Source organism: Trichogramma pretiosum, unplaced genomic scaffold (assembly GCF_000599845.2).
Source record: "Trichogramma pretiosum strain Unisexual culture from Peru unplaced genomic scaffold, Tpre_2.0 scaffold39, whole genome shotgun sequence".
NCBI lineage: Eukaryota > Metazoa > Arthropoda > Insecta > Hymenoptera > Trichogrammatidae > Trichogramma > Trichogramma pretiosum.
In genome coordinates this window covers 624,109-645,804 of record NW_019640828.1, presented here as the reverse complement: position 1 = coordinate 645,804, position 21,696 = coordinate 624,109, and the positions used below count along the sequence as shown (strand labels likewise).

Sequence of the window (21,696 nt, the reverse complement as noted above, 5' to 3'; positions counted from 1 at the left end):
GGTGGCAAAAAATGCGCAGGCGTCGCTAGGCTTCATTTTCATGAAATTGTTTTATTCCAAGACGAACGTTATATCTATATGTATTTACATAAAACGTATATTACAGGCCAAAAACTTAAACAATAAAAATCTGTACGCATTTTATTCTATATTAAACCAAAAAAAAATAAAATTCGCTCTTCACCCGCAATTCGGAATAATTCATCGATACGGAAGCGTGGCTATGGTACATCGGATAAACCATCGTTTTTTTCCTGGACAAAACAAAAAAGATGCATAGGAAAATTCCTGTTGATTGACTTTGTGATTTGTAATATGCGTTCACTTACGGAAAATATACACCTTCATCATCGACGATGCCTCAAATAAGCGTCCTGCTCGAGCCAATTTGGATCAATATCTAGTAGATCTGTAACGTGGTAAAAAAAAATAATAATAATAATAATAAAACATAAACGAAACGAGAATCGTGTGTGCATTTCTATATATATTACTTCTGCCGATTTGATTCAATCCAGCCGCATCCTTGACGGGATGAATTTTGTACTTTCTCTTCGAGTTCAGTCGCTCATCTAGCAATTCAGTTGAATCAGGCGAAGCAGCTGAAAAAAAAGAAGAGGAGATTCAAAGGGGAGGGGTTGAAAAAATCGTTTCGATTATTTTATTTTTACGTTTTTTACTATCTGCATCATCGTCTTTTAATGATTCCGGTGTGTAAGGAGCGAAACTTTGATGACAAACAAACTTGTCAACGTCGGACGGGTTACCGTCATTGTACATATTTTCCCATTTAGCTAATTCCTCATCGATGTTATCGTGCCGAATTTCCGGCAAATCGGTTTGACATCTGCCGGTTGACTTTGAAGGTCTGCGAAAGACAATGAAAAACAAATAAAGTATCGTATACGGGTGCACACTTGAAATATAGCCCGAAAAAGACTCACTCATAATTATAACTGGAATATCTCATGCTTAATAATGAACGTTCAGGTAGCTGCCACGGCTCAATGTTTAGTATACTCTCATCGATGATAGTTATGAGATTTGCATCTTCCTCTGTTCCAAAAAAAGTCAATCAAAAATCGGTATCAAAAATTTCTTTGCAGTTTTTCTGTACGTGAGAAATTTCAAAAAAGTTTTGAGTTGTGAAGGTAAAAAATATTTGTTTGTACGCGGGTACTGGAAATTGGAAGTTATTTTCAGGAGTCTTACGGTTAAGGAAAAATGATAGTATATCGAAAAATTTGATAGTTATTGGCTATATAAAGATAATTGAACCTCTAGACGACAAAAATCATCATGAAAAATTTGGAAAAAATTTGAGGATATTCTTTGTACACTTTGTGCAGTACCAATACATATTTTTTTTTGAAAATCAAAAGCTATCGAGTAAAATAATACTAAATAGTTTTTTACGTCAACGCTTGATATAAATAAACAATTAATAATTAATAATTTAAAACTATCAAATTTAGAAGAAAATTATCTCAGAGAATTTCCTAAAATTTTTTCAATAACGAAAATTATTTTTTTCAAATGATTTCCACGAGTTTTTATAAAATCTTTAAAACACTTTTGTACACTATCATCAAGTTTTTAATTTAAACGCAAAAACAACTGCTTTTCTAATCAGACAAAACGTTAAAAAAGTTACTTAACTTTTGTGAAAATGTTAATGAACTTTTATAAAATCTTTAAAATACTTTTGTACATTACCATCCAGTTTTTAATTTAAACACAAAACCAGCTGAAGTTTCTACTCACATCTAACATTTGAAAAAATAATCGTGGTCTTTAAAGGTTCAAGTCTTTACGCAGTCAATATCCTATCAAACTTTCTGATGTACGTTTCACCTCTACAACTCGAGACTTTTTTTTTCCTCAGATTGTTCATATATTTATAATAAAAAACGCGTAATACCGGCCAATCTCTCGAGATCGTCGGTGGTTTCCTCGAACACCGGATCTCTCTTTCTCTTGCGGCCGCTGGTCCTGGGCGCCACCGGCCGATACGTGAACGGCACGGCTTGGCTGACCGCGCCGTCGCTCGGCCTGCGCAGCTGCACCGTGACCTGGCGCGGCTCCTCGATGCCCGGGTCGCAGTAGGTCGGCACCTTGAACAGCAGGGCGCACCTGTTCCAGACGCCCGGCGAGCAGAGGCGCGCCTCGCACTTCCAGCCCGACTCCGCGTCGTGGAACACGACCTTGATGTCGTCCCGGTCGAGCCTCTTGCACAGCACGCACATCTCCGTGCCGCCGATCACGGAGTCGCTCGCGTGGCTCGCGAACTGTATCGAGATGTCGTTTTCCGCGCCTACGTTTGCGACGGGGGGGTGGGAGGCAGAGAAAGAAAATGATTAAGAATGATTTTTAATTGCGAACGATGGGATTGGGGGCGACTTCTTGGCTTACTGGTATCCAAAATCGGTTCGGAAATGACGGGATCCAGCATTACGTCGAACTTCTGCGTTACTTTGTTCTTCAGGAAGACTTGAAAGCACATCCTCACGCATCCGAGATCTATCTTCGAAGTCTCGCTCGCGTGTTCATAACCAGCTGTCAAAAACACAAGTCGTTTACTATTTTTTTTTACATAATATATTATAAATTGTTGAAAATTTTAATATACTTTTATAAATTTGCATAAACGATTGGATTTCGTACACATAAAAATTGATAACAGATTATAAAAGTTTTAATTAGTAATTAATTATACATTTTTATGAACTCAAAACCAATTGATAATTTTTAATCAGATATAGCTTTCAAAAAATGATGTAACTTTATTTTAAATTAAAAACTTCATGATAGTGTACAAAAGTGTTTTAAAGATTTTACAAAAGTTCTTAAAGTTACATATTTTTAGATTAAATTAAAAATTTCAGCTGTTTTTGAGTTTATTTTAAATTAAAAACTTCATGACAGTGTACAAAAGTATTTTAAAGATTTTACAAAAGTTCTTAAACTCAAAAACAGCTGAAATTTTTAATCAGATGAAACATTTAGAAATGAGTAAATGCATTATACATTCTTGAGCTTTCATAAAATCTTTATAAAACTTTCGTAGATTATCATCAAGTTTTTAATTTAAACGAAAAAACAGCTAAATTTCTAATCAGGTATAAAATTAGTAAAACCATTGTAAATCTTTATGAACATGTGACATTTATCTAACATTCCTAAACTTTTTTGAACCTTTATATAGTCTCTAAACCTCTATTGTACAGTTCTAAACAGTTTTTGATTTAGCCAAAAATGTATACAATCTTTCAATCTTTGAAAAAACTGTAGAATCTTTATAGGATCAAGCTTATTAAAGTTACCATTATAATTTTTTTTGACTCATGAATAGATGACATTTCTCGTCCGATTGAGCATTCAAATTTTTTCAAACTTTCATATAAGCTTTAAATAATTTGTTTAAACTTTTACCTAATTGTCAATCTCTCAAATCTCAAACAAAAGTATCGTATCCCCCCGAGCACTCACTTTGAAACGGATCAACCTTGGCCTTCTTCCTGATCTCCAGCTCGGCGGCCACGTCTCTCTCGTCGACGCGCTGAATGGCCAAATTTTTAAACACCACCTTCATCGTGTCACCCTCGCCGTCTCGACTGTCGATCTCGCTCAGATAGACGCCGTTCTGGCACTTGCTGTCGGCGGCGCCGCGCAGCCTCGCGAGCCTGTTCGGGTGCGGATAATAGGGCGCCTGCTCGGTCACCAGCGAGACCAGGACGAGGCCCGGCCCGCGGCAATTCAGCACGCGCAGACTCGGATAGGACTTTTTCTCGCCGGGTCGGCCGAGGCTGCGCGCGCCGAGCAGCGGAGTCGCGGCCTGGCCGCCCTGCGCCCGACGATCGTATCTCACTTTGCCGCAGGGCTGCTCGTCGATCACCACCTTGACTTTGTTCGCGTTGATGAAGTCCCTCGGCGCCAGGGACCTCGTGCAGACTCGCTTTATCTCTTGGCTGCTCATGCTGTGTGATGTGGCTTGCTTATTCTTCTTTTTTTATTTTATATATATATAATACAAACGAGAGAGAAAAAATAGTACGTATACGCAAAATTCCCTAATGTAACGTAAATTAATGTTAAATGTACCGTGCCCGATAACGCGTATATTTAATGTTGACACCCGAGTGAATGTTTATGGAGCGCCTGACCAAAGATGTTTGATATTGGTCATTATTGTTCTGACAATTCGCTACTGTCATTGTTATTATTGTTATTGTGTGTATATATGTGTGTGACTCGTATAATGGCTCGTCATTCTCGGATTTTGAAAAAAAAAAAAACACTTTTTATTCATTTCATTGTATAAGTATATAAATATGTATATTTAAAAATATTCATTTACAATCGATAAAAATCTAAAATGGCACGATAATACATAATAAAAATGTACAAAATTATAAAAAAAAAATCTATATCAATCACATTTCTCCAGCTCCTCGAGCTTCACACGGTTCTTCTCGAGCACCTCGAGCACCAGGCCCTTGTGCATCGCCCTGAAGTGCTTCCTGATCACGCTCCTCGCCGAGAACGCCTTGCAGCAGACCGGACAGACGTGCGGCTTCAGGCCGTAGTGCACCACGTCCACGTGATGATTCAGATGGGCCTTTTGCCCGTACGTGCGGCCGCACCGATCGCAGGCGTAGGGCCTCATGCCGCGATGACGCACGTTCACGTGCTTCCTGAGATCGCCGATCTGGCCGAAGGCCCTGTCGCACTCGCGACACTCGTGGGCCTTGGTGCCGAGGTGCACCGTGGCCAGGTGCACGCGCAGATGGGGCTTCTTGCCGAAGCGCTTGCCGCAGTCGGCGCACTCGAACCGCTTGATGCCCAGGTGCGCCGTGTCCACGTGCGAGCGATACAGGCTGGCCTGCAAGAAGGCCTTGGGGCAGAGCTCGCACCGGTACGGTTTGAGGCCACGGTGCACCTGGAGCGTGTGACGCTTGAGGCTGAGCTTGAGACCGAAGGCCTTGCCGCACTCCGAGCACTCGTACGGCTTCAGGCCCAGATGGTGCGCCTCGACGTGCTGCTTCAGCTGGTGACGCCTGCTGAAGGTCTTGTCGCAGCGCCGACAGGCGAACGGCTTGATGCCCTCGTGCACGCTCCTGAAGTGCGCCTCGAGCGCCTTCTGCTCGGGGAAGACGTTCTCGCATATGGAGCACCGATAGGTCTCGAGTTTGCTGTGCGCTCTGCGCACATGCTCTTTCAGCTTGGACTTGAGAATGTACTTTTTGTCGCACTCGTTGCAGCTGTAGAATTCACCCAGTACGATGACTTTGTCGTCGATACTTTGACTCTGTATATCGTTAATTTTTACAACGGTAGTGTTAGTTTTTGTACAGTTAGTTGTTACTTCATCTGTAATTTCAATGTCGTGCACTTTGTCAATGTGCAGCAAAAGTGTAGACTTTTTTTTGTACGCGTTCGGGCACAAGGTGCATTTGTGAGATCTAATATCTTGGTGTACCTCGAGAATGTGCCTTTTAAGGTCACACTTTTGTGTAAAAGTTTTGTGACACTGACTGCATGTAAAATTCCTGATTTTCTTGTGAACGCCATTGATGTGCCTGTCAAGTACTCTTTTCTTACCAAATGCTTTGCCGCACTCGTTGCACTTATAAGGTCGAAAACCATTATGCACTGCGTCTATGTGATTTTGAAAGTTTTTGCTGTTCACTAATTTTTGACATAAGCCACACTTTATGGGTTCATTATCATTGGTATTCGACTCGTTGAAGTAATCACTTTTATGAAATACAGGTGGTTCATAATCGTCGTCGTCGTCGACATCATTTAACACGTCCACAAATAATATATCTTGAATTTTTGGAATTTTTTCTTCATTCACCTTAACGTCGCCGTTTGAGTTATTATTGTTACAATTCAATGTGACCAATAAGTTTACATCCAGCTTAACATCTTCAGCTTTAAATTCTGACACAATTTCGACAGAATCTGATTCGTAATTGTCTGAAGCAGCTGCACAATTGCTGGAAGGTCCTGCAGGAATATCTACATTTATGCAAGGACCTGTTTGCGACACTTCGACCTGTAATTTTAAAAATAATTCATTACAGTTATGACAATATTGAAATTACTTTACAGCGATTTAAGACAAAAATACGACGGATTGTAAAATCGGCGTCGAGTTTGAAAGAATAAAGTTCGACTTACGTATTTATCAGGCACATCAGGTACTTTTAAGTAATAAGAATGATCTTTTTCTATTAACATCACTGGGATTGGGTCTTGTGTACTGAAAGAAATTTTATGTAAAATAAAATATAAAATTGTTAAATAAATTTAGCTAGGGTAGAAAATGTACTTACTGATCCGAGCAGTATCTGCTTGACTCGAGCTCCATTTTACACCTTTTTTCTCGGCCAACACCAAAATGCGGAAGCTCCGATCTGTAAAATACAATCGATCGTTTAAAATTCATTCGGAGGATGTAATTATTACGAAAAAAATATTTATGACTTTTAAAACGAAACAAGAGAAAAAAATAATTGACAATGTGTCACTCGCTAAAATATCTTATTTTTACAATTAACAATTAACACTTGGAGCAAAATTTAAACGAAACACTCACACTCGCCGTAAATAAATGCACAGGTTATGTCGAACATAACAATCGCGAATAATCAGGATCGCTAAAATGCTTTACAGAATTCATGGCGGAGTTATTTAAACACCCGACGAAACATTGGAGAATCGAAAAAAACTTCGTAGTGAAAAAAAAAAAAAATAAACGAGAAACAAGCTGTCGTTGATCGAACAAGCCGATGTTCGATCTCGACCGCATTTCAGCCTCGCTGATCGAGCAGACGGCGCGTAGTATCATGGTGTGCATACTGTTTAATTCTCTGAGTCACTACTTATACTTTGAAGTTTAGGTATCGACTTGCTCGAAGGTAAAACAAGTGTGCAAGTCAGCGTAAAATAGTCTAATCGTAGTGCAGCGACGACTGCGATAACTCGATATTGCACGAATGTAAATTGATTGAAAATAAAATGTATTGAATCGAAAGATCGTGCACTTGGCGCGCGAGTAGTACGACACAGCGCCCGTCGAGTTGCGACTGCGTCGAGCTTTTATACACAGTTGCTCGAGTCATGAGTCGAAAGGCATAATATATATTATACTAAGTATTAATATAAGTAAAAGATAAAGTAAAATTGAGTCAAGAATGATTCCTATTAAATCAAGATTTCAAGGGTAAGGTTTTTTAATTATTGATGATGATGATGATTTTTTCGTTTCGAAGGTCTACTGTTACTTTTAAGGTTAAGAAACCGATGAATCCTCTTTTTGAAACGGAAAAAAAATTGAAAACGACGTATACTGAACTTGATAGATAAAAAGAAATTGATCACGAGTAGGACACAAAATACAACACGATATTGTTTGATTAACTCACAGTCACTTTATGACACGATGTTCCGCACGTGCTTACTCCTTACCCCCAACGACTATATGACAGTGACAGCTCATAGTCTGAGACGACGCATTCGAGCAAGCCACGCTGTGTCATGAACATTTCTTTGAAAGCGGGGGGGGGGGGGNGGGGGGGGGGGGGGGGGGTGGTAGAAAGGAAAGTTCTTCGACGTACGAAATGAGAAGAAAAGTATTTTCATAAGAAAAATGTGTAGCCCTTGTCGGATTTATGATGCATATTAATTTAGAGCTTGCAGAGACGACTTTGGTGCTCAGACCGATTGGTTATCATATTTTTCATTTTTAGATTTAAAAAATTAAATAACATCACGAACGAATAAATACGGTACCTTGTTTCAATGAAGAAAATGACATTAATAATGACATTTTCTTCATCAATCCATTTAAATGCGATCTCGTGTCACCGCGCCGTCGTCGCGTCTGCCGGTCGACAATGCAGAAAGCGACAATAATCACTCGCGCTTCGCGGGTCAAAATTTGCCGGCTCAGCTGCGGCGCTGCGGCGCAAATCGTCGAGACTGTTCGAAAGTCTCGCTCTCTCTCTCTCTTTCTCTGTCTCGTTTTCTGTACTCGTGTGTTCTTCGAATCCACGCGTGTCTCTCTCGCCAGTCTCACACTGCTGTTGCGCTCTCAGCGGTATTCGACTAGCTTGAATAAAATCGTTCACTCTCTCGCACAAAATTCCGAAAGCAGAAACAACCATGGCTAAAGTAACTGGCGTAAGTTTTTCCTCCATTTCAAAAAATTTTTCTCTCGCTTATCGATACTGGACTGCGCTAAATTGTGCTATACGTTCCGCTGAATTTCCCTTCTGGAATCGGCGGCTTTGCTATCACTCTCCACGTGCATCACTGCGGCCGTATGATAATGGTGGTGTCGTGGTAAACGTACGGCGAGAAAACTGGTGAACGCAGCGAGTGCAAAAATTTATCCGCAATCTTTAGTGTCGATCGAAATCGTATGCTAAAATTTCATGCTTTATTTGGTTTTCTGTTTCGCACAGACTCTCTACACTTACCCGAAGAACTACCGTGCCTACAAGGCGCTCATCGCCGCGCAGTACTCGGGCGCCCATCTCGTCGTGCCCAGGGACTTCGTCTTCGGCGAGACCAACAAAAGCCAGGAATTCCTCAAGAAGTTCCCCCTTGGCAAGGTAAGAAAATTCTTCGCTTATTCAGCGAATTTTTGCTTCCTCCTTCGCTGTTTCTTTTTCTTTTTTTTTTTTTGCTTTACTCGTCTTTTTAGGTTACACACGGAGCCTCAAATAGCCGGCTACGAACATCACTCTTCCCCTTCTCTCTTCGCGTGTGTCTGTCTCTGTCCGTCTCTCGCGCTTTCCCTTCGCCGACGACGATTTTAAATATGTGTAAATCTGATTTTTAAATCTGCTCGTAACGGTAAATGTTTGCGTGATTTTGACTTTAGGTCGCTGTTGTCGACAATATTTTTGATGGTTTCGTAAAGTCATGAAATTGTGCAGAGACATTTAAACATCGTTACTTATTAGTACACATATGGTTTTGATCCGGTTGCGTATATTGAAAAAATGTGTTACTATATTAATTACCTTCAACCTCAAATATAGAAAAAATGAATCATTCTGATAGATTTTGATAAGTTAGCCATGTAACTAAAAAAATTTATGATTGTTGTCCACTTGTTACACACTGCCTCTTTAAAAGGCAATAATTAAGAACTCTCTTAATTGTTGTAACGAAAAGAGGTAAATTAAATTTCATTTACCTATAGCATATATATTTATTGCATATGCTTTAATCAAAGTGAAAACATTATGAATTTGAAAACATTATGAAACAAAAATCATATTTATATATTTCAATAAACTGATCATTTAATAAAAGAAAATACTACTCACTATTCATTATTTTCTAAATTCAACAGGTTCCAGCGTTAGAAACCTCCAAAGGCGATTACATCACTGAGAGCAATGCTATTGCTTACTATGGTAAATACTTTCATACTTTTTTTTAAATTCTTAATTTATTTATAATAAATTTATAATAATTTTACATAAATATAAATTTTCAGTTTCCAATAATGTGCTCAGAGGAGTTAATGATGTTGAACAAGCTGAAATTATCCAATGGATAAGCTTTGCTGATGCAGAGATTCAGCCAGCTAGCAGTGCATGGGTTTTCCCACTTTTGGGTATTATGCCCATGAACAAGCAGGTAAATGGATAACTTGCTTCAATTATGCAATACCTCTTTGAAATGCAATAATTGAGAATCTTCTTAATTGTTGTAAAAAAAAGAGGTAAATTGAACTTCATTTTTCTGCAAGATATTTAGCTATTACATGTGCTTTTTTCAAAATGAAAGATACTGAGTTCTCAGCAAGATATTTTTACGAAATTTTTATACAAAAAACTATTTCAATTAATAAATACATGAAAAAATTTTCTAGAATGTTGAAGCTGCTAAAGAAGATGTCAAGAGAGCACTGACTGTCTTGGACAAACATTTGACTTCCAAGACTTACTTGGTTGGAGAAAGAGTTACTTTGGCTGATATCTGTGTTGCCATGACTCTTTTGTACTTGTACCAATACATTTTGGAACCTAGTCTACGTGAATCCTACCCAAATCTCAACAGATGGTTCCAGACTTTCATGAATCAACCTCAAGTTTTGGCTGTTGTGCCAAATTTCAAACTGGCTGAGAAAACTTTGGAATTCGACCCCAAGAAGTACGCTGAATTGCAAGGAAAGGTATGTCATTCAAAATTTTCAGTTTTTAAACAAAAATAATTTTAGGAATTTAACTAACAATCATTTATATTAGGTATCTGGCAAGAAAGAAAAGAAAGAAAAAGAGCCTAAAGAAAAGAAACCAAAAGAAGAGAAGCCAAAAGCAGCTGACAAGCCTACTATTGGATGGAAGTCAGAAGTTATGGATGCTGCTGAAGCTGCATTGGCTGCTGAGCCAAAATCTTCCAATCCCTTCGATAACATGCCCAAAGGTACCTTTGATATGGATGATTTCAAGCGATTCTACTCCAATGAAGATGAAGCTAAATCAATCCCTTACTTCTGGACCAAGTTTGATCCCCAAAACTACAGCATTTGGTTCTGTGAATACAAATACGCTGATGAACTTACCAAGACTTTCATGTCTTGCAATTTGATCAGTGGAATGTACCAGCGTTTGGACAAAATGAGGAAGGCTGCATTTGCCAGTGTATGTCTGTTTGGAACTGATAATGACAGCACCATCAGTGGTATCTGGGTATGGAGGGGTCAAGATCTTGCTTTTGAGGTTTGTATATGATTTTATGGCAACCAAGAACATTTTAGTAGATGTGTAATGTATCATTTGATTTTACAGCTGTGCCCCGATTGGCAAATAGATTATGAATCTTACAGTTGGACTAAGTTGGATGCCGCTGACCCAAAAACAAAAGACCTTGTAGCACAATACTTCAGCTGGACTGGTAAAGACAAAGACGGTCGCGACTTCAACCAAGGAAAAATCTTCAAATAGACATTTTTATGATAAACCGTTTTGAATAAATTAAAAATGGCAATAGCTAAAGATATTGTGAGATGCATTTTATCTGTGGTTTTCTTACAAGTGCTATGCTAAATTAATAACCACACGTTGCTTTTTGATCCATGTTTTCTTATGAAAATACAGTCAATTATTGATTATTTTCAATTTCTTTCTTAGAGAGAGTTGGATACATTTTTATAATTGATTAATTACATATGACTAGATTTTATGATAAATAAATGTGACTCATGGTTTTTAAAAAAAAAGTTTTTATTTCAAAATATTTTAACAATGACTTATCCAATAGATCAGAACTATGAAATTTTGCACCTAGAATTATTTACAACTATCTTTTGATCTAGAATCCTTTTTCATCCATCCATTTCTTGACCCATGCTACATGATCCCCTCTAACCGATATTGTACCATTCATTTCATTCACTTTGAGAGCTATTAAATCTTTTTTCTTAGTGTTCCTCTTGAGATAATCTTTTAAATGCTCTCCCATGAGCCAAATATCGCCATCAATATTTTTAATAACGGTTGTATGCCTGAGACTTCGTTCTTTGATTCTATAATAAACTGGCTGCATGTGGTTCTTAGTCCTACTTACAAAATAAGGTAGCTTCAATGCATCCTCTGTATATAAAAAAGAAAAACATGAAATTAGATATTATCAAAACGTTAGAAATGAATAAAGTGAATTTCTTTACTTTTGGGAGTAGTCCATCCAGATGGACTTGGCTCTGTAAATGATTTTGGCGTTGGAACCAATGCGAGTGGGATCAATCGTTCAACAAATTTCCATTCCGCTGGATCATTGGAGGTTTCGAATTTGGGAAGAGTACTTTGATCGAGCTCATCGTACATTACGCTCTGTTCCTGTTTATAATCGTCGGCATAATTTCTCTTTGGAGCCTGTAATTAATACAATGCATTTAATGTAATCACACAAATTTAAATTTCATTCTACACGAAACCCATCCCGAATAAGGAGTCACTCGCAAACAAAGTGGAAAAAATAACAATGACTTTTCAACAAACGAAAAAACTCGAACAACAATTGAAACTGCACTGCTTAACCATAACCTGCGCCAGTGTCATACCACTCGCGTTGATGTTTTTTTTTCAGTATCTCACCAAATTTATCGCCGCCAATGCGGTGAAACGATTCGTCCCGCCGACGACGACCGTCCTCGCAGCTCTGCTCAAAAACTGCAATGCTGCCATTTCGTCAATTCAGCGGAGATTTTTCAACCAACACCACACGTCTCGCGTAAACAACAATAACGGGGCAGAGCAGACAACCTTTTTCGGTTCACGCGAGTTACTGCGATTTCGGCCCGGCTGAAATAGACAGACAAGTGCTGCCACTTCGCGCGTGGAGTTGACTCTGCAATCGTGACACACTGAACGCCAGTTATCGTATAGGCAAAATAATAACAACAAACCGACAGAGACGTAGTCTCCAAGCTTATATTGCTCAGAAACGCGTTGTGCTGTATGCATTGAATTTTATGTAGGTATACGTAGATTTGTTGTTGTAAGCCGAACACTAGTGAATGGAAAAAAATCAAATTAGCAGTTTCATTAAAGAGCGTTTGCAAGATAAAAACACAAATATGAAAATCAAAGAAAATTACAGAATACAATTTTTTTTCAATTGATTTATTTGTACGATAAGAAAAATTGAACAAAACGAAATATTAAAAAATACATCAAAGTAAATGATGATCGCCATCACGAGCTATGAACCGTATAGCCTTTAAGCAAAACATGCAACTATGAATGAAAAAGAACCTTAATTATTCTTATAGCTATGCACTATACACTATACATCGTACAGCTTTTTTTGAGCTTTTCTACCCCTCACCGGTTTTTCGTTTTCACAATCCATTTCACTTTTTATTTCACTGTCCTTGTGACTTTGGCAAATATTACATAAATCTTCGTTCTTCAAATTTTCGATGATCATTTCACAGCAAAGTATGGGCAGTTGATAGTTCGTCAGCTCCAAGAAAGCATCCAGTGCCCAGCGCCGGAAAAATTCTCTCGATATTTTCTCGCACAGATACAAAGCACAAGGCCTCCTGTGCCTTGTAAGGAGCTTATTTAATTTTTTCGTGCACGCAAACTTGATGTATTCCTTTTTAGCGAGTAGTTTTTTCGTCTCTATGGGTCTTAGCCGGGTCAAGTCGTAGAGCGACAAGTCCGGTTTGATTATCATTATGTTTTTTGCTTTTTCTGCGAACCTCACGTCGTCGTACCAAGATTTATCGAGATCCACCGACTTCTCGAACAATCCGTACTCGGAGAACGACGACACTATCGTCAGGACGTCGTTTCGGTCCAGCTCATATCCTTTATCTTTGAGATGCTCGACGACTCGCAGAACGTTTGACACTAATTGCAATTTAGAGCAATCATACCCAATTCCATATACGTGCTTGAAGAGGCTCTTGGTGGGAAAAGAGAATTCAAACAAATCAGCGCCACGATCCAATAGAACATCGACCGCATCCAACGAGAGATGTGTCACGGCCAATTGAAGCGGTGTCTGGCCCAACTTGTCTCGAGCATCGACCTGAACCGTCTGCTGGACCTCGTCACAAGTCTTGAAGAATATCCGCAACAATTTAGGGCCACTTTGAACATTCTTGCAAATCAAGTGCAGAGGAGTCGAACCTTCCTGGTTGGCCGCATTCGGATCGGCGCGGTGTTTTAGCAGCAATTTTGGCACATCTAGCCGGCAGTTGAGCAGAGCAAAGTGCAGCGGTGTGTTACCCTCGTTGTCCCGGGCATCGACCTGTACAGGACGATTCAATGTGTCACTGATATCTAAAAACATCTTCACCAAGTCTTCATGAATCCATCCACGGCACATAATATGCAGAGGTGTCTTTCCTTTATCGTTGACCAAGTTCGGATTGGCGCCATTTCTTAAAAGTGTTTCAACCGCCTTCTTTCTGTCGTAACTCAGAGCCAAGTATAACGGTGTGTTACCCTCTTTGTCCCGGGCGTCGACCTGTATTGTCTGGCGTCTGTCTCTGCATATCTCAAAGAACATCTCCGTCAAACCGCCATCGGCGTCTATCTTGAAAATCAAGTGCAGAGGTGTCGATCCGTCCTTATTGGCCAAAGTCAGACTGGCGCCATTTCTCAACAGCAATTTAGCCACCTCCGTCTTATAGTTCTCCAGCGCCAAGTGAAGCGGCGAGTCACCTGTTTCTGGCGCGATGCAGTTGATATCCTGGCCGAGCTCGAGGAATTTCTTCACGACGTCGACACAGCCGTGCTTGCAGGCCATGTGAAAATGCGTTAATCCATCTTCGTCGACGTAATTCACGTCGAAACTGTCGTAAATTTTAAAAAGCTTACCGACCACGATATCCTTGCCAGGAAACCAACGTTTAGCCGAACAATGTATGGGTGTGGTGCGAAGTAACAAATGCTTGCAGTCTTCATCTTTGTAGCCGGTATTGATCACAAAGTCAACGAGTGTTTTTTGATCCCCTCCGTACGATTTAAAAGGCTCCGCGAGAAGCCAATCGATCTCGTCGGGAAGAAAAATGTCTCGGAGGTTAGGAAGTGGGCCCTGCCAATTAGTGATTAAGCTGCAAAATTTCCAGTAAAATTTACGTCGCTCATTTTCCATCTCCCAATTGACATTTTCTCGCATTCTCTTCAATGCGCTCAAACTGTCTTGATTTTCTTGTGCCATTGTTCTGAACACTCAATTTAACACGATATCGCTCAAAAATATATCTCACTTATTACAAAAATCACTATCTGCCGTCGACACGATCTTTCTTCGTTGCGTAGGTAGCGGCGTCGTAACTTGCACTGACTGTGCGATGCAGATTGATCCTACGGTTTGACCGCGTGACTCGCACGAACACGCACCGCTGCGACGCGAGCGAGTGGTAATGAAATTCGTTGAAGATCCCAAGGGTATTGTGGCGTTCATTACAGGCGTGTTTGTGTGTGGTTCATCGAGCTAACACGTTGCGAGGCGAATTCGATAGAGCAACATTTTCAGCTGGACACGAAAAAATTTCCTCTCGATTAAAGAGAAACATCCACGACGATTCGATTGTAACTAACCCCCGACTTGCAGCTCGATCCATCGGGTGACTGAGTTGTTTGAAGTTGACTCTTGTTCGAATAAAAATCATCGTCGAACGGCAAATTTAAAATTATAAATCTCGGTCACGGAATTTACTATGCGTTTTCGAAACTCTCGATCGATACGTTCTCAAAAACGGATGCCTTTAGGGTTGAATTGCATTTTTTTGTTTTGTCAATCATGATAAATATTCATTAATCACAATAATTTTTAACTGATTTATTAGGGATATATTGTGTTCCTGTTATTTTCGTAATTGAAAATTTTGAATATTATGTGAATATTGAACGTTTTGCTTAATATAAACATATTTTTGCAACTGAATAATTTAACTCCAGTTGATGTACCGCATTAACGATACCTGTTACTACAAGTGTTCATTTATTTATAGTACTTAAAAGTGAGATACTCCTGATGTTGCACCTGCTCGTGAACACAAAATATACATTCTGTGTATACATAACTGCGGATACGCTCAGTTACGTTCCCTTTTGGGAGCTGTGACGGCGACGACCTACGAGTTCGACACCTCTTCGCGAATTCCAATTTTTTTTTATTTCATTCATCGATCATCGGCGAAAAAAATTACCGTCGTCCGATGAAAACTACTCGTCGCGATTACGGCCAATTTATCGATCGAGTTTCGTCGCGTCTGACTATACCTAATCCGAAACTACTGATCCAACAAGACATTATCGAGTCGCTTTACGGTAAAAAATCATGATTCGTCGAAGACGAGGGCAGGTAAATTCGACAGTGAAGCTTCGGGTGACCGTCTTATGTTAGTCGTAATTTTCACCGAGGCGATCGTTTACGCTCACGACGACGCCGAAGTGAAGCTGCGTGGCGCGCGTCGAGTAGTCGATCGTAAATCCCATAGACGATTCTGTAGATCGCACAAGTGGTTTTAAAAAACTATACCTTTGTAAAATAGAATAAATGAAAAATTATCGAATTATAAGGATTATTTAATAAAACAGCAGGTGTTGGTAAATTGGGAATAAAAATAAAAAAAAAAAAGATTTTTTGATAATTTTTTAATAATTTTGGGTAAAATCTGGTCAAATAAATGTTTTAGTCTAAAATAATTAACTTCTATATAATATTATTACGACTGTGTTAATAAATGTTTTTGAAAAATCGATCAATCTCTACCATAAATGATTACACCAGTGTGGCACATTCACAATGCATTGCGCACTGTATCATGCAGGAATTCCCTATGTGCTTACTGTATAAATATTAAGCAGCGCTTACTGCATTACATAGTGCAGTTTGATTAAAACATTGTTTTTAATGCCAGATATGTCTCGGTATTAAAGACCTGCTACCATCCCGTTACAAATGCCCAAAGTTGGCACTTCTCTTAGAATGTTGACTTTTTCAAATATTTCAAAAATTTTTAACTCAATATTGAGTGACTGAAAGAAATGAGTTCTAGTGGTCGCTTAAACTTTTTTACTGGTGTTTTTAATCTACAAAATATCTAAACTTGTAGATGCATTCAGTAAAATTATGGAATTTAGTTATATTTTATTATTAAAGCTATGAGCGCTTGTATGCAGGACAGATGGAATCAATAATAATGAAATTCAAGTTCTTTTTAGAAATTTACATGTCTAAATGTCATAAATCAACCCAGACTTAAGAGCATTCGACAATGTATATTACAGAGATATCTGAATAAATCTATTTCGTATCATTGTACACAAAAGCATGTCGTTCACAAAAGCTTCCCTGATATACTATAGTCAGGAGTTTATGATGAGCGTATGAAACATTTCATTTACTCAATTGAAGACAAACTAAAAAAACCATTGCAATCAATTGGATTAGTAAGCAATCATAATTATCACTAACAAATAAATTTCCTTTTATTGAAAGTTAATAAGGATCAGAATAAACTGAATTTAGGGTTAATGTATTAATAGGTATATTGGACGTTTTATCTACCCATAATACCAAAATATAAGACCCTTACAACACCCAAGTACACCTAAACAATAACAAAATAGCCACTAATAAAACCCACAAGTAGCTAACAACTAAGGCAGTTCTAAAACATTAATAAAAAATTGAAGAAAATGTAAGAAAACAATAATTTCATCATTTTAAACTTTGACTTATCTGAAACTATATTCTAACAACATGCTCAATATCGGATAAATATCTTTTTAAATTAATTTCTTCTTCCAGAAGGATTTATTGATCCTATTTCATTTCAAAATTATAAATTTAGGAAGGTATAGCTATTACTGTCAGTTCGTTTATCATGATACATTTTTCGAACAACGCGTCGCCGTCTCCGCAAATAACGTCGACTGTGCAGAAGACTTTTTTCGAACGCGCGATTAGTCCAATTTTGGGCCGGCCGATATGCACACATAGACAAGTGCTGCCCCTTCGCTCGTGGAGTCGACTGTGAAGTGTGAAATCGTAACAATGATAATAACAGTCAACGGACAGAGACGAAGTTTTCGCCGACCTATATACGTAAATATCGTAAATGCAATCGAATCGTTATTGTTCGGAAAAAAGTGTTGTGCATCGGATTTAGCCTATCGAAGATCGTTGAAGGATCCAGAGTTATGAAGTCGCATTCGTTACTGGTATGTTTGTGTGCAGTTAATTGAGCAGACACGATCGAGAGCTGCAACTCGCATCCACGACGTTTTCAGGAAAACGAAACAATTTCCTCTCGATTAAAGAGAAACAATGATTCAAATCGATCGAACTAACCCCCCCCCCCCCCTGACTTGANCCCCCCCCTTGACTTGACTCGATGCATCGACGCCAACGTGTTGAACGCGGGAATAAAAAAAAAGACAATCGAGCATCGACTCGTGACTTCGAGTTTTCAGCGTTTGTCGTATAAGAAAACCCCAATTGCACGTTCTTAAATAGATATCAGTTTAGAACAGTAAATTTAAATTAAAAATGTTGTCGAGAATGTGTTCCTTCAAAAGTTTCAAGGCAGCATATTTTGTAATATCGTTACGTTACGCGTGTCTGTGCGTGTTCGGCGCTTGTCTCGACGCGTCAGTGCGTAACGCGACTTTTCTACTGATGGGCGCGGCAACGGATTATCGTCGTTTTCTTTTTGATAAATCCTTGTGACGACCAGTCAGGACGAATTTTCCGAGATAACGAATTTAACGTTGCTCGTCGTCGGTTGAGTTCTCGATCGTGTGCTGCCTTTTGTTTTGGTTCAATTTTTTTACATGACTTTCGAGCATGCCCAAACGAAGTCTCTTTTATAAAAATACCTTTCTCAGATCGATGACAATTTCAATAATGTTTTCAAATGCAACGTAACCCAACGTTTGAAAAAAAAACTATTTGAATCAAAGTTGAAAACCACTAAGAACGCAAACCAACCAAGTTTGGAATTGTTTCAATTTTTCAAAACAGGCAAGTTATCTTCAACCGAGAATTTTTCCGTTTCATGCTTCCATTTCAAAATGTTAAAAGAAAATCAAAATTTATTTTATAAGAATACTGTTAGTTAATACAAATTATTCTCCTTAAATAAATTCAATGCCCTTGGGCAATATTGCTAGTGCGCTTGAGAAGTTTTCTTGTTACTTATTGATTTTAAATTTATGTCGTGCATTTTTTTCAGCGTACATAAACAAATAGCTTAGTTTTCCATTTCTTTTCCAAATTATTATTATTATTATTTTAACAAATTGAGAAATGTACAGACGTCTTCTACGCGAAAATTGTTTTTTTATTTCACGAAAAATGTATAGTGATTTATAGGTTTTACTTAATTATCTTGGAGTGGCTGTGGACGCGCGTTCTCATAAATCGCAAGAGCTCTCTCGCACGCTTCTCTAAAGGCTAACGATCGAGCTTGATCCGGATCGTGGGTCACGGCTTTAACGGCTGCCATCCTTATTTTATTCGTAATGCTTCTCAATGTGCAATCGTAAAAATGCCGCTCCGCTTCGAGAGGTCCTCGGCGCTCGTGTCGCTCCGTTTCCGAGTCGTTCTCTATCTCCGATTCGCTTCCTCGCTCTACTACGTGCCGAATAAAATAGTCGAGCACATTTTCGCCGTCTCTCGGTTCGTCGCCTAGAAGACCCCAATCTATAGCGTTCGCTGGGATCGGTCTTGGCTGAACGAGCTGAGGATCGTTCAAATTGTTCAAGTCGCCGTTTACTCGCGGTTCGTTTTCAAGCGGTGGCAAGGCGGGTTGTAAACGCCTCTCAATGTCCGCCAACATTCTGTACACGTCGTACAAGTTCGCGTCCGACGAGTCTTCGTCGAGCATCGGGTTATAGGCTGGATCGTTTTTCTCGAGATCGATCTCTTCGATGGTCAACGGTTGATAGCCGTCGCTTTCTGGTTCGACGTCTTCGATCAGTACCAGGCCGCTATTATTACGGCTTTGAGCAGGTTCGTTCGTTTGAAAGGATCGTCGGCGGCGCTCGGGTGGTGGATTATCCCTCGCGGGATAGTCATCCTTTTCCGCATCCTTATCCTCGATCAATAATCTACCGCTACGTATTTGAATACTTGGATTATTTGTCGCGGCATCGCCGCCGTCCGTTTCCGATTCGCCTTCTTGAATCGATCGTCGGGCCCGGGGTAAATCATTCGTCTCGTCATTGACAAGGGAAGCATCTTCGAAGAATTACATAATTGTTTTAGATCTCGCGATGTAATTAGGAATAACGTGAAATTTACCTGAGTACCGTTCTTCGTTGGCCTCTTGCATTCCCCGGCGTTTTGCGGCCATTTTTATACCAAAAAAAAAAATTGAGCGAGCTTGAGGCTCTCGGTGAGAATAGATCAACGAGAGGAGAGCTACTGACTTTCGAATCGATGTAAACATCGATTCGAGCACTGGTCAAACGCGCGCGCGCGACTGTAAAATCGTAAACAATTTCCAACGTACTGGTATATATAGCGAGGAAAAAATATCGTTCGTTGTTCGCCGGCGTATCGACAATAGAGTTATATCAATTCTAGAGCGACAAACTTTTTTTTATTGCAATTTATTTCCGAAATGTCATTCGTTACTATTTGTATTTTTGAAAAACTTCAACTTTTTCATAACAAGAAAAAGAGACCAATTTTTTATACAGGATAACTTTTCAATGGTACGTGTCATGCTTATGTATTAGAGAACATGTTGTACTTATTTTAATAATGAAATAAACTGTAATGCAAATAGGTGTTGTTTATGATTATCAATTATTAGATAGTAGTGTTTTCAAAAAAAAATTTGATATAGATTCCATAAGATTTATGGAATAAAAAATTTAAAACAAATTTAGAGTTTTTTTCTACTGTGCAAAGACTGTGCAAGCGTCCAGCAATCATACAGCGCTTCGAAATTTGCCTGTACCTTAAAACATAATTTTTCGAATCATCTTAATCAATAATTTAAACAATCGTTATCCTATTGACTTCAAATTATAAGATATTATAAATTAAAATTCTAAAGTAGCATTAGTTCCTTCACGTGTATCTTAGAAATTTTAGTTTTCAAAACAGTTCATATTCTCAACACCAGATGTACCATTTGTATACCCACAAACGAAAAAAGATTGATTATAGGATATATTTCAGATTTCTGCAAACGATTTTTATAATTTCTACTCTTTTCTTATTTTAAATTATACTAAATTGTAATCGCCATAATTTTCAATGAAGTAATAACTATTATTTGAATAAAAAATCATTTGGCATTTGTTTGAACCAAAAACAAACTCTGTGAGTGTCATAATGATTAAACTCATTAACGAGTATGATATTGAAATTATGAAATTGACGATCGCAGCCTATCGATATACGCAGAGCAAGCAATTCATTCACTTATTCTCTCTAAAAAAATGTTTCCGTATGCTACGACTCCTTCGAAAATTCACAGCTATAACTGTACAATCGAGGCGCCGCGCGCAGCTTCGGCATCGTCGCGAGTTTCGGCCGCGCTACTCGTCGTCGTGAACGTAATTAATCGCCTCGGTAAAAATTACGACTAACTTAAGACGGTCACCCGAAGCTTCACTGTCAAATTTACCTGCCCTCGTCTTCGACGAATCATGATTTTTTACCGTAAAGCGACTCGATAATGTCTTGTTGGATCAGTAGTTTCGGATTAGGTATAGTCAGACGCGACGAAACTCGATCGATAAATTGGCCGTAATCGCGACGAGTAGTTTTCATCGGACGACGGTAATTTTTTTCGCCGATGATCGATGAATGAAATAAAAAAAAATTGGAATTCGCGAAGAGGTGTCGAACTCGTAGGTCGTCGCCGTCACAGCTCCCAAAAGGGAACGTAACTGAGCGTATCCGCAGTCATGTACACGGAATGTATATTTTGTGTTCACGAGCAGGTGCAACATCAGGTGTATCTCACTTTTAAGTACTAAATGAACACTTGTAGTAACAGGTATCGTTACGGTGATACAGACACTGGAGTTGAATTATTCAATTGCAAGAAATTTGAGTGTTGCAAATATTTTTTAATGGCTTATAAAATCTGTAAAACAGCATTATGAACGTATTTAGTGATATCATTGCTTTCAGCATTTAAAAATTGAAATTAAATCAATTATTTTCATAATATACTAT

At 38.8% G+C, this 21,696-nt stretch overlaps 6 protein-coding genes across 8 annotated transcripts; 1 reads left to right on the top strand and 5 right to left on the bottom strand.

Moving 5' to 3' along the window:
• Positions 1-31: 31 nt before the first annotated feature.
• Positions 32-4,155, bottom strand: LOC106659559 (embryonic polarity protein dorsal-like). The gene is made up of 8 exons (XM_014382157.2): positions 3,490-4,155; positions 2,413-2,556; positions 1,922-2,314; positions 945-1,056; positions 672-868; positions 495-602; positions 330-409; positions 32-254 (listed from the first exon to the last, which is right to left on the bottom strand). Exons 1-7 carry the CDS (start codon positions 3,974-3,976, stop codon positions 348-350), a joined length of 1,503 nt encoding a protein of 500 aa, XP_014237643.1. The 5' UTR covers positions 3,977-4,155; the 3' UTR covers positions 32-254; positions 330-347.
• A 227-nt stretch (positions 4,156-4,382) lies between these two features.
• Positions 4,383-7,499, bottom strand: LOC106659555 (zinc finger protein 2-like). 3 transcript variants are annotated; one of them, XM_014382151.2, is made up of 4 exons: positions 7,434-7,499; positions 6,342-6,422; positions 6,187-6,268; positions 4,383-6,061 (listed from the first exon to the last, which is right to left on the bottom strand). In XM_014382151.2, exons 2-4 carry the CDS (start codon positions 6,374-6,376, stop codon positions 4,430-4,432), a joined length of 1,749 nt encoding a protein of 582 aa, XP_014237637.1. In that variant the 5' UTR covers positions 6,377-6,422; positions 7,434-7,499; the 3' UTR covers positions 4,383-4,429. The 3 variants fall into 3 exon arrangements, with proteins under 3 accessions (XP_014237637.1, XP_014237638.1, XP_014237636.1); XM_014382152.2 differs by lacking the exon at positions 7,434-7,499 and adding an exon at positions 7,293-7,396; XM_014382150.2 differs by lacking the exon at positions 7,434-7,499 and adding an exon at positions 6,605-7,007.
• A 512-nt stretch (positions 7,500-8,011) lies between these two features.
• LOC106659541 (elongation factor 1-gamma) lies at positions 8,012-11,153 on the top strand. The gene is made up of 7 exons (XM_014382132.2): positions 8,012-8,190; positions 8,475-8,624; positions 9,374-9,437; positions 9,521-9,663; positions 9,899-10,201; positions 10,275-10,748; positions 10,818-11,153. The coding sequence occupies exons 1-7, from the start codon at positions 8,173-8,175 to the stop codon at positions 10,971-10,973; spliced, it is 1,308 nt and encodes a 435-aa protein (XP_014237618.1). The 5' UTR covers positions 8,012-8,172; the 3' UTR covers positions 10,974-11,153.
• An 80-nt stretch (positions 11,154-11,233) lies between these two features.
• LOC106659584 (probable 39S ribosomal protein L49, mitochondrial) lies at positions 11,234-12,299 on the bottom strand. Its single transcript, XM_014382187.2, has 3 exons — positions 12,123-12,299; positions 11,696-11,900; positions 11,234-11,621 (listed from the first exon to the last, which is right to left on the bottom strand). The coding sequence occupies exons 1-3, from the start codon at positions 12,210-12,212 to the stop codon at positions 11,341-11,343; spliced, it is 576 nt and encodes a 191-aa protein (XP_014237673.1). The 5' UTR covers positions 12,213-12,299; the 3' UTR covers positions 11,234-11,340.
• A 514-nt stretch (positions 12,300-12,813) lies between these two features.
• On the bottom strand, positions 12,814-14,703 carry LOC111694598 (tankyrase-2-like). The gene is made up of 2 exons (XM_023463334.1): positions 12,977-14,703; positions 12,814-12,907 (listed from the first exon to the last, which is right to left on the bottom strand). Exons 1-2 carry the CDS (start codon positions 14,701-14,703, stop codon positions 12,814-12,816), a joined length of 1,821 nt encoding a protein of 606 aa, XP_023319102.1.
• Positions 14,704-18,752: 4,049 nt separating this feature from the next.
• On the bottom strand, positions 18,753-19,967 carry LOC106659572. The gene is made up of 2 exons (XM_014382172.2): positions 19,801-19,967; positions 18,753-19,737 (listed from the first exon to the last, which is right to left on the bottom strand). The coding sequence occupies exons 1-2, from the start codon at positions 19,946-19,948 to the stop codon at positions 18,878-18,880; spliced, it is 1,008 nt and encodes a 335-aa protein (XP_014237658.1). The 5' UTR covers positions 19,949-19,967; the 3' UTR covers positions 18,753-18,877.
• Between the last annotated feature and the right edge of the window lie 1,729 nt (positions 19,968-21,696).